Source organism: Dermochelys coriacea, chromosome 3 (assembly GCF_009764565.3).
Source record: "Dermochelys coriacea isolate rDerCor1 chromosome 3, rDerCor1.pri.v4, whole genome shotgun sequence".
NCBI lineage: Eukaryota > Metazoa > Chordata > Testudines > Dermochelyidae > Dermochelys > Dermochelys coriacea.
Genome location: NC_050070.1, coordinates 116,510,585 through 116,526,362, shown reverse-complemented (window position 1 = coordinate 116,526,362; position 15,778 = coordinate 116,510,585). Strand labels below are relative to the sequence as shown.

The 15,778-nt window shown below is 37.3% G+C and overlaps 1 protein-coding gene across 2 annotated transcripts in view; it reads right to left on the bottom strand.

Annotated features, from left to right (window-relative positions):
* Positions 1–15,778, bottom strand: part of ESR1 (estrogen receptor 1) — a 180,815-nt gene that overhangs the window by 107,196 nt on the left and 57,841 nt on the right. For both annotated transcript variants that reach the window (XM_043511211.1, XM_043511212.1), the window contains one exon: positions 5,921–6,037. In XM_043511211.1, the coding sequence (XP_043367146.1) occupies positions 5,921–6,037 (117 nt within the window). The remainder of the gene's footprint in view (positions 1–5,920; positions 6,038–15,778) is intronic.

Below are 15,778 nucleotides of genomic sequence, written 5' to 3'. Positions count from 1 at the left end.
CCCAGGGAAAAGGGACCTACTTAGCCTGGGGCTAATATATCTGCCTTCTATTACTCTCCTATAGCCATCTGGCCTGACCCTGTCACACTGTGTAACTCAAACAGGAAAGAAGCATAAATTAATGTAAAGGCTAGCTTCCCATAGAAGGTATTGGGTCCTGCCCACAAGAAGGCCAACTGAAATCAAATGAGCCACTATGAAACATCAAAGGACAGATACTTTGTTGATTACTTCTCCTCCCTGAAGGGGAGATCTGCATTTGGACTTGTCCCATCAGATTGAATTCTGGGGAAAGGGAGTAGAAATCCCTGACAAGAATAAACTGGATCTCTATGCTGCTTGGACTTGTCAAGAGCAAGATTTGCATTAGCAAATGTTCCCCATTGTTTTCCTTGGGTCAGCCCTAAAGGATGTATAGAGCTTTATTGTAGAAGCTTCTACCACCTTTTGGAATTTAAGACTAGAAATCATTGGTCTGTGTATCTTTAACTTGCAAATAATGCATTTATTTTTCTTAGTTAATAAGTCTTTAGTTAATTTATTATAGGATTGGCTACAAGCATTGGCTTTGGTGTAGGATCTAAGATACAATAGACCTGGGGTAAATGACTGGTCCTTTGGGACTCAGAGTAACCTCAACATTGTCTCATCTTAAGTGATCACTCTCCTTACAGTGTGTATGATAAAACCCATTGTTTCATGTTCTGTGTGTGTGTATATAAATCTCCCCACTGTATTTTCCACTGAATGCATCCGATGAAGTGAGCTGTAGCTCACGAAAGCTTATGCTCTAATAAATTTGTTAGTCTCTAAGGTGCCACAAGTACTCCTTTTCTTTTTATGATTTTTGGTGTAAGGGACCATCTGTCACAAAGATAGGCTTTCCTGGGTAGCAAGTACCCATGGGTACAGTCTGTGACTTCATGTTAAGGCTATGAGTGCTTGAGGAGCTTGTACTTGATACTTTGTTGGTGAATTCTAAGTATAGAATTCACAACCAGTTTGGGATGTGTGCCCTGTTTCTTAACAATCTGCCCTGGAGGTTGGTATTCATGCTCTTGAGCCCCTCCAGACAGTTTGACACGTGGAGGAAGGCATTTCTCACTGTTGTAGCTACTTGGACAAACTGATTAGTGAGGAGTCCAGTAGGACCTCAAAAGCTTCACGCTATGTCACTGAATGGAAGGCAGAAGATGTCCACTGAAAGGAAAGGTTAGAGTCTTGACTGGCTCCTTAAAACATTTTGTTCCTCCCACCAACATCACTACGGTGGAAGAGGTATTTGTCTGAACAACTTTGATTCTGGTACTGCAGCAATTGCTGCAACCACACTGCCACATCTCACCAGTTCACAACCTAACTAGCTGCACTCAGTGCACTACACAGGACACCTGCAACCTTATTGGAGCAAGTAAACCCTATCACAGGTTTCTCATGTCTTTGTGTGGGATGAGTTGTGACAGGCACAGAGTTGGATGAGTTAGTGACCTCCCACCTGACTGCTATGAAACTCATAAAAATGTGCTGTGTCTCAGATCAACCTGACTAATCAGAATGTGGAACATGTTACCCTTGAAGAAGGAAGGCTCAAAGGTGCTGCTTGTCAGAGAAATGTCTAAAGTTAAAGATGTCAGTCACTGGCTCACTGAAACCCACCTTAAAGACAGCAGTTAGGAAAGAGTAGGTGCCAGTCACCAGTACTCTCTAAGGTGGTATGGTCATCTGCTCCAAATGCCTACCAACCTCTTTGCAAGAATCATCTTTGAGTTCTCTCCTGCTTTCAAGTACTCCCAGAAGACCTAAAACATGATCATTGTCCTTCAGAAGTTTTCTACCATGTAACATGCTAGATTTGGCTCAGGACAGAACATCATGGAGGTGCATAACTTGTTTGATTACCTCTATGCTGTCCAAGCAACAGAATGAGAACTAAGTGACCACCAATGTCTCCATAGAGTTGCCTGGGTGTAGTTTGAACTATCAGCTCTGGATCCAGGTGTTACTTTGTCAGTCACTGAAACTTTCTGATGGAAATGGTCACAGGTTCTGAGGAGACATAGTGCCTGGTGATGAGAGATATTAAGAAGTTTCTACAGGATTGCATTAAAAACAGGAGGTTCTCAAACTACTGTCTGTAGACCACTGATGGTTCACATACAGTGCTTGCTTGGTGGCTGGTCACAGGGCATTAGCTCTTCCTATTTTCAGCTACTAAAGTAAGTTGAAAACCAATTAATGTATTTAGCTGTCTTTTTAATATTTTTCAATATAATCAATAGTTACAGTTGCCATAGCGATGTTATACCATCACTGACAGAAAGGTCTGTGGGACTGCAAATGGGAAGGACGGTGGCCACAGTCTCTCTATTAAGAGGTGGTCCACATTATGAAAAAGTTTGAGAACCCCTGAATTAGGAGGTGGTCACGGACAAATTTAAAAGTAGCAAAAAAAGTTTTTGTCCTAAATTTAATCTCCAGAACTGGTGCTAAGGCTATACTGCTGCATAAAAAAATAGAAGTATATGTACATTGCTGTTGAATATATCACAGGTGAGAAAATTATTAGACTGCATACCTAAGAGGGAAGAGAATATCAAAAAGCCTTAACTCAATAGAGATATACTGGATTATTCTGACAATGGAAGCACTGTAAATATAAATGAATGAAAAGATCATGTGTAAGGTAGCACAGAATGATACAAATATGTTGTATTTGAGAAACAGATCATATAGCTGAAGATGATATTGCATATATACAAGAGGGCAGAGTTAAGGTAGCAGCTGCAGCCTTAATTGTGATATTTTCTGATTGCTTAAATATATAGCTCTAATATTTCTTTACTGTATTTTTTGTTGTTTTGTTCTGCAAGGACTACATTCTTCATGATGGAAATGAACTCTAGCCAGGTGCTCCAGAATATTAAGTTGAGAGCCACAATACACACATATGCATTCCATGAATCAATTATTGGAGTTCTATTTCAGTCTGAAGCTAGAAGCCAAATGAAGGGAGTAATTGGCTGCTCTGAATCATCAGGATGATAGAAATAATGATGGAGAAAAGCTGAAACATTCTGAATAGCTTAAAATAGGAGTTCTGAGCCAAACCTCTCTCACCTGAGAAAATAAAGAATGAGCACTGGAAACCCTCTCTGAACATTCAGAAGACACCACCATCCAGATTTAAGTCTCTGCAAGATACTATTGCTAAGACTACCTTTACAAATAGGTTTAGATAAGGTTAGTAATTTTTTAAATAAATGTTACTTTGAAATATTCTCATTAAAAACACTATCTTCCTTCCATTTTAAAGCAGGTGCATCTAATCTCCAGTTTTATAATTCCCTGCATTCAAAATTAATTGCGAATACAGACTAACATGGCTGCTACTCTGAAAACTGTTAAACATAGAATACCAATTAAAAATTATTAATTTTTGGATGTTTTTCCACCTTTTCAAATATATTGATTTCAATTACAACACAGAATAGAAAGTGTACAGCGCTCACTTTATATTTTTATTACAAATATTTGCACTGTCAAAATGATAAACAAAAGACAGTATTTTTCAATTCACCTCATACACATGATGTAATGTAGTCCCTTTATTGTGAAAGCACAACTTACAAATGTAGATTTTTGGTTACATAACTGCACTCAAAAACAATGTAAAACTTTAGATTCTATAAGTCCACTCAGTCCTACTTCAGCCAAATCACTAAGACAAACATGTTTGGTTACATTTACAGGAGAGAAAGTTGCCTGCTACTTATTTACAATGTCACTTGAAAGTCAAAACAGGCATTTGAATAGCACTCTTGTAGCTGATGTTGCAAGGTATTTATGTGTCAGATACGGTAAATATTCATATGCCCCTTCATACTTTGGCCACCATTCCAGAGGACATGCTTCCATGCTGATGATACTCGTTGAAAAAAAAAAAGCGTTAAATTTGACTGAACTCCTTGGGGGAAGAATTCTATGTCTCCTGTTATGTTTTACCCTCATTCTGCCATATATTTCTCGTTACAGCAGTCTCGGGTGATGACCCAGCACATGTTCATTTTAAGAATACTTTCACTGCATATTTGACAAAATGCAAAGAAGCTACCAATGTAAGATTTCTAAAAATAGCTACAGCACTCAACCCAAGGTTTAAGAATCTGAAGTGCCTTCAAAAATCTAAGAAGGATGAGGAATGGAGCATATTTTCAGAAGCCTTAAAAGAGCAACACTCCAACCTGGAAACCACAGAACCTAAACCACCAAAAAAGAAAATCAACCTTCTGCTGGTAGCATCTGACTCAGATGATGAAAATGAATGTGTATTGATCTGCTCTGCTTTGGATAGTTATTGAGCGGAACCCATCATCAGCATGGACGCATGTCCTCTGGAATGGTGGTTGAAGCATGAAGGGACATGAATCTTTAGTGCATCTGATACGTAAATATCTTGCGATGCTGGCTACAACAGTGCCATGTGAACGCCTGTTCTCACTTTCAGGTGACATTGTAAACAAGAAGCAGGCAGCATTATCTCCTGCAAATTGTAACCACACTTGTTTGTCTGAGCAATTGGCTGAAGTAGGACTGAGTGGATTTGTAGGCTCTAAAGTTTTACATTGTTTTATTTTTGAATGCAGTTATTTTTGTACATAATTCTACATTTATAAGTTCAACTTTCATGATAAAGAGATTGCACTACAGTACTTGTATAAGGTGACTTGAAAAATACTATTTTTACAGTGTAAATATTTGTAATCAAAACTATAAAGTGAGCACTGTACACTTTGTATTCTGTGTTGTAATTGAAGTCAATAGATTTGAAAATGTAGAAAACATCCAAAAATATTTAATTTAAGAGGTATTCTATTGTTTGACAGGGTAATTAATCACATAATTAGTCACAATTTTTTTTATTTCTGCCTGTCCCCTCCCCTTACCTTCTGTCTGTTTCTTTAACTAAAAGGAGTGGTAATTTAAAGGAGAGAGAGAAGACATCTACTGGGGAAAATGCTCAAAACTCACTATTAAAACATCCCAAAGGTCTCTTGGAAAGAACCTTTGTTCTGAGAACAGTATAATAAAGGTTATTTGATGGCAGTGTCATCTATTTATAAAAACTTTTCCTCTAAACATTAATCATCAGATATCTCTAGTACAATCAGTTTTGGGATGTGCAGCAACCACTGTTGACATCGAAGGCTGATTCTTCTCTCATACCAGCGTAACTCCAGTGTCTCAGTGTAATTACTTGTGATTTAGCTCAGTGTATCTGTGATCAGAATCAGGTCCTCAATATTTCAATACTGGAAAAGGAAATTAATTCAGGTGCATTGTGTGCCGTTGCAGGGTGCTAGAACAGCTCTGAAAGTGGCAACCCTTTATTAATTCACAGAAGTAGTGCAGTACGAGCAGCAGTACTGCAAGTTTCTCCAAAGTACCTCACCAATATGTTTCATACCTGACCTAGATACAAGATAATTAACAGTCTGTTCCCATACAAGTCTTGGCCTACCCTCAGAAACAGTCCACAAGATGGCAATAGCGATGCTGGGTTTTACTATGTGGATACCTCTCCACTGGGACCTGAACTGAGACCATCAATGTGATTCACAGAGTGCTGAATGGCATATTGCAGAAACAAACAACATTTAGGACTGGATTTCACTCATGATAGCCTGTGGCCAGACAAATCCACTTGTGAGGAAACAAATTAATTTTAAAATATTAGGGGTGAAATCCTACTCACACTGAAGTCAATGGCTAAATTTCCATTGACTTCAATTCAGCCAAGATATCACCCTCATTTACTCATGGTTGGGGTTTTTGGACAACAACAGTTGTCTTTGCTTAATTGTGTTGGTTTTCCAGTGAAGCAGCCATCAGTGCTAAAAAGTGTTTGTTGTTGTGTACGTACCACCTTTCATCATTCCCACTTCATAGCACTTCCGCAGCCGGCAGGCCTGACAGCTCTTTCTCCTGTTCTTGTCGATGGTGCACTGGTTAGTAGCAGGACACATGTAGTCATTGTGCCCTGTAAAGCCAGAGGAAAAATATAAAAGTAGAATTAATGAAAAATAGACAATCCCTTAACAGAGTAGTTTCCAGAGTTCCTGTAATATTTTATCTTAAATTTCTCATTGAGTATTTTTCATGACTACTCTAATCATAAGAAATTTGATAACTTTCCCTAAACAAGTATATTAGGTGCATTTCCACCAAATGCATCCGATGAAGTGAGCTGTAGCTCACGAAAGCTTATGCTCAAATAAATTTGTTAGTCTCTAAGGTGCCACAAGTACTCCTTTTCTTTTTGCGAATACAGACTAACACGGCTGCTACTCTGAAACCTGTATTAGGTGTATACTTGTGCTTTATTATGGATGTGTTGTTGGTGGCTCTATAGTGAAGACAGAATCTATACTTCCATTGAAAGTTCCATTTTCAATATCCTATAGTGAAGTAGTGTTAGAAATATGTCAAAACACTTACTTAATAAAAAGAATGGACATCACAATTCTAATAGTCAAAGCAGAGCACTGCTGGCAGGACTTCTGTATTCTATTACCAGCTCTACCACTGGACTTGAGGTAATTTGGGAAAGTAACTTAATGCCTCAAGTTTAGCCATCTGGAAAACAGGTGAAATATCTACCTACTTCCCACACAGGTCTGTTGGGAGGATTAGGTAACTGATTGTGAAGTACTGTAAAGGTCCTTGGAATAGAAAGGACCATAGAATATTTTTTAGCACCCACTACACTTTTGGGCAGTGAAAAAAGTGCATGAAATCATAAAAACATAATATAGAAGTGACAAATATAAATCAAATAATTGCATTTCATACCTAGGTGGGCTTCAACTCGAGTTAAATTACACATTTTAAAAGTGACAATTTTTAGAGTATTCCAGCAGTAGTGCCTTTTCACTGTGAGCACCACTACATTTGAAACCTGTTGATGACAGTTACCATATAGTCAGGTCTGCCACAATAGAGACTATTACTTTCAATAGGCTTATTATCTATTCCTAGTAAGAGGTATTATATTTATGCACAAGGATTTTTCTTGTCTCACCTATTTAAAAAACAACACAAGCAAAAACACACCACACACATCACCTACAACCATCCAGTTATAGAGAAAGTTGGCAGAGGATGGAAAACACTGTCAAACAGATCTTGCCCAGTGTTCTTTATTTTTCCAACTAAACAGGAAAAGGTACAGCACAGAATGAAACAATTTCACTGCAGAACTGTTTGTTCCTTATTCAGGTCAGGGAGCAGTCTGAGGTAGAGTGGGGTGGGGGCTTGACAGAGGCCTTGGTCTCATCAAACCCTCTATCCTTGATTATACATTAGAAAATACAGAATAAAAACGGCTATCAGATTACACCAAGAACATCTGCTGTTTTATGCTGCATAACTGGGATCCAATCAAAATCAGCTGCAGAACTGATGACTTGCTAATATGCTGACAGCAGACCACACACTGCCTGAAATAAATAGGCATATTAATTATTAGAATTAATATTATTTATAAGCCCTGGCTAATAGAGTGGTGTGACTAGAACAATCTGAATCTGCAGGCTGTGCTCCAGGACTGAGCTCAAGAAACATATTTCAGAGATACTACCTCAATCTTAGCAAACCCATTTTAAAAATTTTCCATTTCCTTTTGGTATTATACAGTGTGTTCTGTATCTGATTCAAAACATTTCACATGTGAAAAAGTCAAGCTGGAAAAAGAACAGTTCCAACCACATAAAGATATGGTATTTATTAGAAATAAGTAAAGTAACATTAAAAAAAACAAAATCTTGTTAACACAGCAGTAACAAAAAAACTAAAAAACACACCACTGTAAATCTTGTCCCCAATCCTCAGTCTCAGTTTATAAACCAAATGTGAGAGCTCTGAAATGGAGAAGAGTGTGTAAGCACACCCCTTACTGTGAGTTGTTGCTGCTTATCTTGACGGTTAAAGATCCTGACTTTGCTCTTATAGCAGTCAACAGATTAAACTCACATCAAGACCAGGAGCAGGACCTAGCCCTTCAACTCAGCAAACTACTTAATGACATACTTGACTTTAAGAAGGGAGGTAGTAGTCCCATTGAGATCAAAGTTAACATATGCCCAAGTGTTTTGTTGAATCGGGGCCTAAATAGTTAACTTTCCTATTGTGCATGTTTTTAGAGATATCATGGGTTTACATGGCTCAGTTTTTAAAAGTCTGCCTTATTAATTAGTAGAAGAGTATTCAGTATATTTTACAGCACCTAAAGCTGTGCTAGGCACTTTACAGAACAGTGACAAAATCTGGTCCCTTCCGCGAAGAGCTTGCATTCCAGTTATAGAGGTGAAACCACATGCAAAGGAAACAAACATTTGGGAGGGTGGGTTTGAGGAAGCAGAATGGCAATAGCAACAAGATCAAGATGATTCAGTTTAGGCCAAAATGGCTCTCTCTCATGATCAGAGAATATTTCTTGTTATTCACGCTGTATGAAAAAGACATTAAAACACTTCTGTTGTGAACAGTGCTCTCTTAAGTGTCATCAAAAGAGAAGTGTCAAGTGTCTAAATCCAGGCCCATTGCACTTCTAAAAGACTTGCATTGTACAGTCCCTATGAGGGCCTGCCTCATAGACAAAGGCCCTGACCCTACCAATGATTCCATCTGGGTGGATAGCAAGGATGCAGATAGTGCAAATGGTAATAGTGGTTGTGTAGTGGACACTTCTCCACAAGAAATTTGATTGAGATCAGTTCATTTCATTTCACATAGGCTAGTAAACAGTCATCAGATGGTACCACATTTCATTCACTGGACTTAAACTACTAGCCTATCCTAATATTGTTCTGTGAGCACTCCCACAAAAAGTTTAATTTCTAATTTGATGGATAACTTTCATTTCACTTCAGTCAAGGAAAATAAGAATCTATCCCAGAAATGATGAACTCAAAAGTATGTTTCATTTAATTAGTGTAGTTACCACAAAAACCTAAACTGAAATCAATGTAGATTTCAGTACAGCAGCACAAGGTTTCAGACATTTTGTAAAATTAGATGCCACCACCTTCTGTTCTGTAACACTCTCACATACAATTTATAGTCACTAGAATTATAAGAGACACAGTTACAACAATATAGTTAAACAGATTAAAGTGATAGCAGTGACTAAATATTAATTCTGCTAATTTAGGCCAAGTGTCATTTTAAATGTTGCTATTTTAGGCATTCATCCCAGTTGTATCAGGATAGTAGGTTCTAGGGTACTGCATTGGTGATATAAAGCTATTCTATGGACCCATCTTGACAACCACATCAGTAGTATTTCATTAGTCCAGCTCAAAAGATAAAATGTGGAGTTTCTCTAAAACAACAGGCTGGGGTTGAGGCTAAAGTTTTGCCAGGCAAAACCCTAGAAGAATCATCTCAAATGTTCAGAGTAAGGTTTATATTTGTTATCTTGACTTAGGAATAAAGGAGAATCCTTGGAAAGGTGGTAAGGTTTAGATACTAGTCCAGAGCGTGCACACATGTGACACGAATGACAGTTGGGAACTGCCAGTTCACATCTGTCTCCAAAATTTCTTTAGTGTCTCCCAATAAATCATTTTGATTTCAGGAGTTCACCACTTCCTGACAGTCCCCACTAAATAAAAGGTCCTACCTCCCTGACAACTGCTCATTGTGTCCCCAAATACCAGACAATAACCAAAATTGCGTGTGTCTCTAATATGAACTGAAGGCCCATGGACTTTGGATGAAATGCTGAATCACTCTTTTTAAATTTAAACTAAAAGCTGCTTATTGTATGTAAGATGAAGTTTTTAATATGTGGTAAAGGGCCTCCAGTATTGTATACATTCATTATTTTCTTTTCATCCAGTGAGCAATTGAGTCTCACTTTGTGGCTTTTCAGGGGAGAATACAAAGACAGTGATGAATGACTTAGAAAGAAAGAAGGATCAAAATCTAAAAAGTACTATTGTAAATTTATACATGGCTTTGCTTTATAGTTTCACTCCAAGAAACAAATTGGGATAGTCAGCTGCAGTGACATGAAGCCAAAAAAAATATACAAAGTCAGCATTTGAGCAATTTCAGACCAGTCGCTAAGTCATAAAATAGGTTTGACATCCAGACCTCCTTTAAGGCTGAACTGAAGTTGATAGAGCTAGAACAATTTATACCAGCTGATGATCTGCCCAGTATTCTGAGAAGAGCAAGACAAGTCATACAAATCAATCCAGTTCCTTGAAGGAAGAATGAAATTAGCCTTTGCAAGTTCGTTTGAGGGTTCAAGTTAAAATTCTAAGCTCTTGTCTGGATCAGCCATCTTTTTGTTCTGGCTCCTAGGTAGTATGGTAATACAAATACAATAGTAATGAATTCAAGTTTTCAGGGGATTCACTGCTCAGCTACACTCTTGCCCACCAGAAAACTTTAGAGCCTCTTTCTCATCTTAGCTACCTTCAAAAAAGGGGGGAGCTGTTGATGGAGAAAGAAAGGCTGACTGAGAAGAGGGAAGTTTCCTATCTACATAAACCTCAGCCTTGCTTAGCATAGAACAGGGTAAGCGAATGAAGATCAAAGTTGACCCAAAACTGATTTTGAGTACTTTTGGGCTTTCATTTGAATATTTTACAGAGCTTCAATTTTGAGCTTTAAAAGGGAGGAAATATAACAGTAAAACTGATCATACAGGATTTAATTTCTCAACCGCAGAGTAATGTGTGTGTGTCACTCTGACAGACAATGTCTGTTGAGTCAGTGTGAAGTGATGAAAACAGCTACAAGTATGGCTGAGAGCTCTTTATTTAGAATATTACCAGGTTCAATCACTGGATTTACAGTATGTTACCATCCAATTTTTATGTTCTCAGCAAGTTCGATTTTACTAATTACACCCATGTGGTATACAGATACATTAAGGCACATATCTGCATCATGCCAAAAGTCCTAGTCCAGAGGTAACCCAACAATCTTAACTCTACAGCTAATTTACATGCAACAATCTCATTGGTTGTAATGAGGTAGACTCAACAGACTGTGGATTGCATGGTCCAGCATGTAACATCATGGACTTTCAGCTACTAATGTATATTAAGTGCTGTCCCATGTGCCAGATTTTGTAGGTCACTTTCAAATTCCAGTGAAACCATCTCCATGTTCAGAAAGGCCTCTGAGTCTGAACAATCCTATGTCCTCAATAAGATTTGACTTGAACTAACTAATGAGATTCCTCTCTGCCTTTCACCTCTCCTTCTGCCAATCCAGTTACCCAGACAAATTGAAGCAAGAGATTTGGAGAGCACACATTGCACAAGAACTGCTGTGGACACAATTTGCTGTTATCTGTACTATTTCATAATCATTAAGCACAGAAGTCTAAAGAATCACACAAAAAGCAAAACATTACTTTAGAAATACATCTGATTATTTTCTATTATAGCAGATCAGTGGAGAGTTTTTTCACCAGCCTCTGAGCCCAAACCTTAAATGGCTTTTTTTTAAACTTAGAGATTATATAACAGAATGAAAAAAAGACTAAAGTATTGTTTGTGCATTAAAATTCCTCCCCATCCCAATGTGCATCTTTTCAATTTTAGACAAGATAATAAAAGAAGAAGCATGTTTTTTCCAGATGACTTTTTTTAAAATAAGACTCCAGTCCACTTGACTGTGGCAGATCCCAATCTCTGAAGGAGTCTGGCAAAGAACTGTGACATTTTCTTTCAGTATCTCTCTATTTGATAAATCACAATTGTTTTAAATGTCTGGCACATGATCAAACCAACAGCTGTATTAAAGAAAAAAAAAGAAAAAAAACCATGATGCATCACTCGCCACCATCTCTCTCATTGTGATCACTCCAGAGACAAGTAAGTAAGTATTTTCAATGATACTCCTTATGGCTCAGAAACAAAGTTAGAATTACACAATCATGTAGGACCTGATGCTGGGCATGGCCTATTATTTCTGGAACTTTTGAATGACACTTTTGACATCTCTATCCTCTTAAACTACCTGTGTATGAATAGTAGTATTTTTCCCCATTCTAACACTTCATAGCCAACATGGGGATACAAACTAAAAATCAATTATTAAGTGCCTCTTGACCCCCCCACACACAAATTCAGTCAGCTACTCTGAAGCAGAAAATAAACATATCTAATTTAATTTCATATATAGCCTCTATTGTTGGATCATCATGGGGTACATAAGTTTGGCTAAATCTTAGGTAATTATATGATCTTGATTGCTGTAGTATCTGAATACCTCAAAATTTAATGTATTTATCCCTGAGAGATAGGGAAGTGTGCTATTACCCCCATTTTAGAGATGAGAAACTGAGGCAGGCAGGCTAAGCGATGATTGAGAGAATTTTCAATGTAATTAACAGACATCAGTGGTCATTGCTGTTTTTAACAAAGGGAGTTCCCAGCAATGGAGGTTTGCTTAACTGAAGTTGTACAGTAGTTACCTAATATTTTTGTTTAAATACTTTAATACTTTTGAAAATCACTACTTTAATAGAAAGCCCATCCTACTTATTCAGCACTTTCTCTGTAAAATAAAACCAGCTGCAATTATTCTTATACCTATTAATCTAAATCAATACCCCCATGTCTACTTTGTTCAATTAATAAAGAAGAGTCAAAGATTTTAAAACCCAAAAGGGACCATTAAGATACCTAGCGGAATCTCCAGCATAACACAGGCCATAGAATTTCACCCATTAATTCCTCCAGTAGACGGAATTATTCTTCTCTACTATGTAACTGAACACCCTCCAATAATTTGTAGCTGAATTACAGCAAATTGTTTAGAAAGGTGTACAGTCTTGATTCAAATCAAAGTAATAATGAATTGCCAATTCTGTTGGTACATTGTTTCAATGGTTAATTACTATGTAAACTTAACAAGTTTAATTTTATAAACAACCCTTAGCTAGTTTAAATATTTCAATCACGTTGTATTAGTCTTCTCTGAAAGCTAAATGTCGCCAGTTTCACAAAGGTCTTTTCACGGGTGAATCCCTCCCATACATTTATCATTTTAGTTATCCTATGATGCGCGCTCCAATTTGACTAAAATGACTTTAAAAAAAATACAATCAAAACTGGACATTTGGGCCAAATTCTGCTTTCCGGTACTCTAGCTTCAGAGGAGATTTCACTGATGCAGCTGAGTGTACAGTCTAAATCAATACTCCAGTGCGCTATAAAGGTGTTTCTTTCAGACACAATTTCAGGTCTAATAGGCAAAGAACTTTGAACCTGTTTCTCCACTCACCCAGGTGTAAATCAAAAGTAACTCCACTGAGGCAGACAGAGTTGCTCTGAAGTAAAACTGATTTGATGAGAGTTAAGCCCTTTCAGCTCTTATTTTTCTAGTGAATGTTTGTGCTGCTGAGATAGATAGCACTGAGTGTAACATGAGCTGGCATTGGGTACATTTAATATAACCTGCTATACCAGTTGTTGCTGGTGATTCAGCAGCCACTTCAGAATGCTTTCCTGTGGGCACTATTAAGATTGACAAGCTGATGTAGTAATACTGGTATTGGAGCTAGGACACACTGTTCAGCACACTCAATGAAAAAAGCCAGCTACATGCTTATGAAATGATTAGATCAACACTACATAAAAAATAGTAGTGGTGATCTTTTGAAATTCATAAATGGTCTTATAGCTGGATTTTCAACAGAGCACAAGGAAGCTAGGCACCCAAATCACTGAGAGTTGGACACAACTCCCTTATGGTTTATGGAAAATATCACCCTTAAGTCTTAAAGACTGATTATGGTCTATTGCTTAGAGCTGGGGTCTGAAAGTCAAGAGTTCGGATTCAATTACTGGCTCTGTCACTGTTTGACCTCTGGTAAATCATTCAGCCCTCTCAGTCTCAGTTTATCCTTATAACATCTAAATTTACAAAAATGAACTAATCCTGACAACTCCCTAAAGCATTCAGAAATCCTCATATTTACATGGCTAATATAAAGAGATTAATTGCATTTATTTAATGGATTTAAATGCACGATTTTCTCATCCTGGAATTAAGTCTGGAAGTGCAGTGTGGTGTGTGAAACACGTCATTTGTAGTGTCTTTCCAACTAAAGAATCAAATATACCTTGAAGGAGGAAACAGGAAATATTAAATTAGAGACTTTAATTTCCAATTCCTGGTTAGCAAGGTCTAGGAATTCTGCCCAAGAAGTGTGCACAGCTTCAGAGCAGTAAACAGAAAAACCTATCACACAACATGAATTTATGTGATCAGATAATAAGTAAAATTCTCCTCATGTTAGTGAAATATGTTGCCCAAGTGAATACAAAATTTTGAAAGAAAAAATTAGAGATGCACTAGTATTGGCTGTTCTTCCAAAAGTTCCAAGCAAAGCTATGCTTGTGTAGAGCAGAGAAAGGAAACTCTTATAGCTAAAAAAGGACTGAGAATCTCCTGAATTTTATTCCAGGTTCTGTCAACTGACATAACTCATGGTGCCTAGTTTATCGGTCCACAACATGGGCATAACACCACTTATCGTTCCTATATCACTAATGTAGGTGAGGTTTACTTCATTCATGCTTGTAAAATGAAATCAGTTACTCAGATGGAAGGAACTATAGAAATGTAAAGTATTATTGTTATTGTGTACATTACACTGTCCTCTGCTGAGTAATCTAAATATTTAAGATTATAGGCAACAACCGACTTCAAAACATCAAAATGCCTCTAGTGACATTATGTTCCTAAAGCCTTCACAACTTGATATGTCACTCGTAGCCTGCTGATTTCTGACTTGCCACTCCTTTTTTTACAAAATTCAGTTCCGTAGCAGTGATTGCCTAGACACAGCGCAGCACTGTGTTGGAGCTGGAGGAGATTAAAATTACAGACTGGAAGAAAATTTACCATTACTCAGTTAATATTCCTTTTATTTGCAGTTCACCTCATTTAAATAGGTAATCAAATCAAAGCCATTCTTAAATTAATAATGCAAAGAAGAGACTACCCTGCAGACTGAAGAAATCAATATGACCTAGTAAGAGTTTCTTTCTAACAATTTTGTTTGCATTCTTTTCATTACATATGAACTGATGTTTTTCAATGTCTCCATGCATCATTAGTCATGTTAACTTTTATCAGTGTTACAATTTTCATTGTATTATTATTTCCAACATCCAAGTGCTTAACTCAGAAGAGGGTTCAGAATAATAAATTAGCTTCTTAAGTAATAGCTTAGCATAGACATATCAACATCTGAGGAAATTAATGCACATGTAACAAATTTTATTACTGAAGGGTATAGAGGGACATATTTTACTTTATCTAAGGCTATATGCTATCACTAGAAAAGGCTAATTTCAGTCTCTTGAGAATGAAAACTTTCACTACTGTAAAAAAATGTGAGGAGTAATGAGGATATCAAGATTCTTGTTTTGACAATTAGAAAATAAGAAACTTAGAAAACTGACTGGAAAGGAATGGGTAGAGACACTGGCGACTGGGAGAGGTGTTTGGTTAGTGGATATAATCAATCATTAAATATTGAAAAGAAGGAAGCAGGTGATAGGAGTTGTTGTGAGGGCTTGGTTTGCTACAATACAGAACCTTCTGGAAGGTAGATGGGTGCTTTAAAATATGGCTCTATTTGAAGTTGGCTAGCTCACCTTACTTTTCAGTCTTTGACATTGAGGAAACCTAATGAATCTAACATTCTAACTGCAGCATGAAAGATGATTACTGTAAGTGGGTG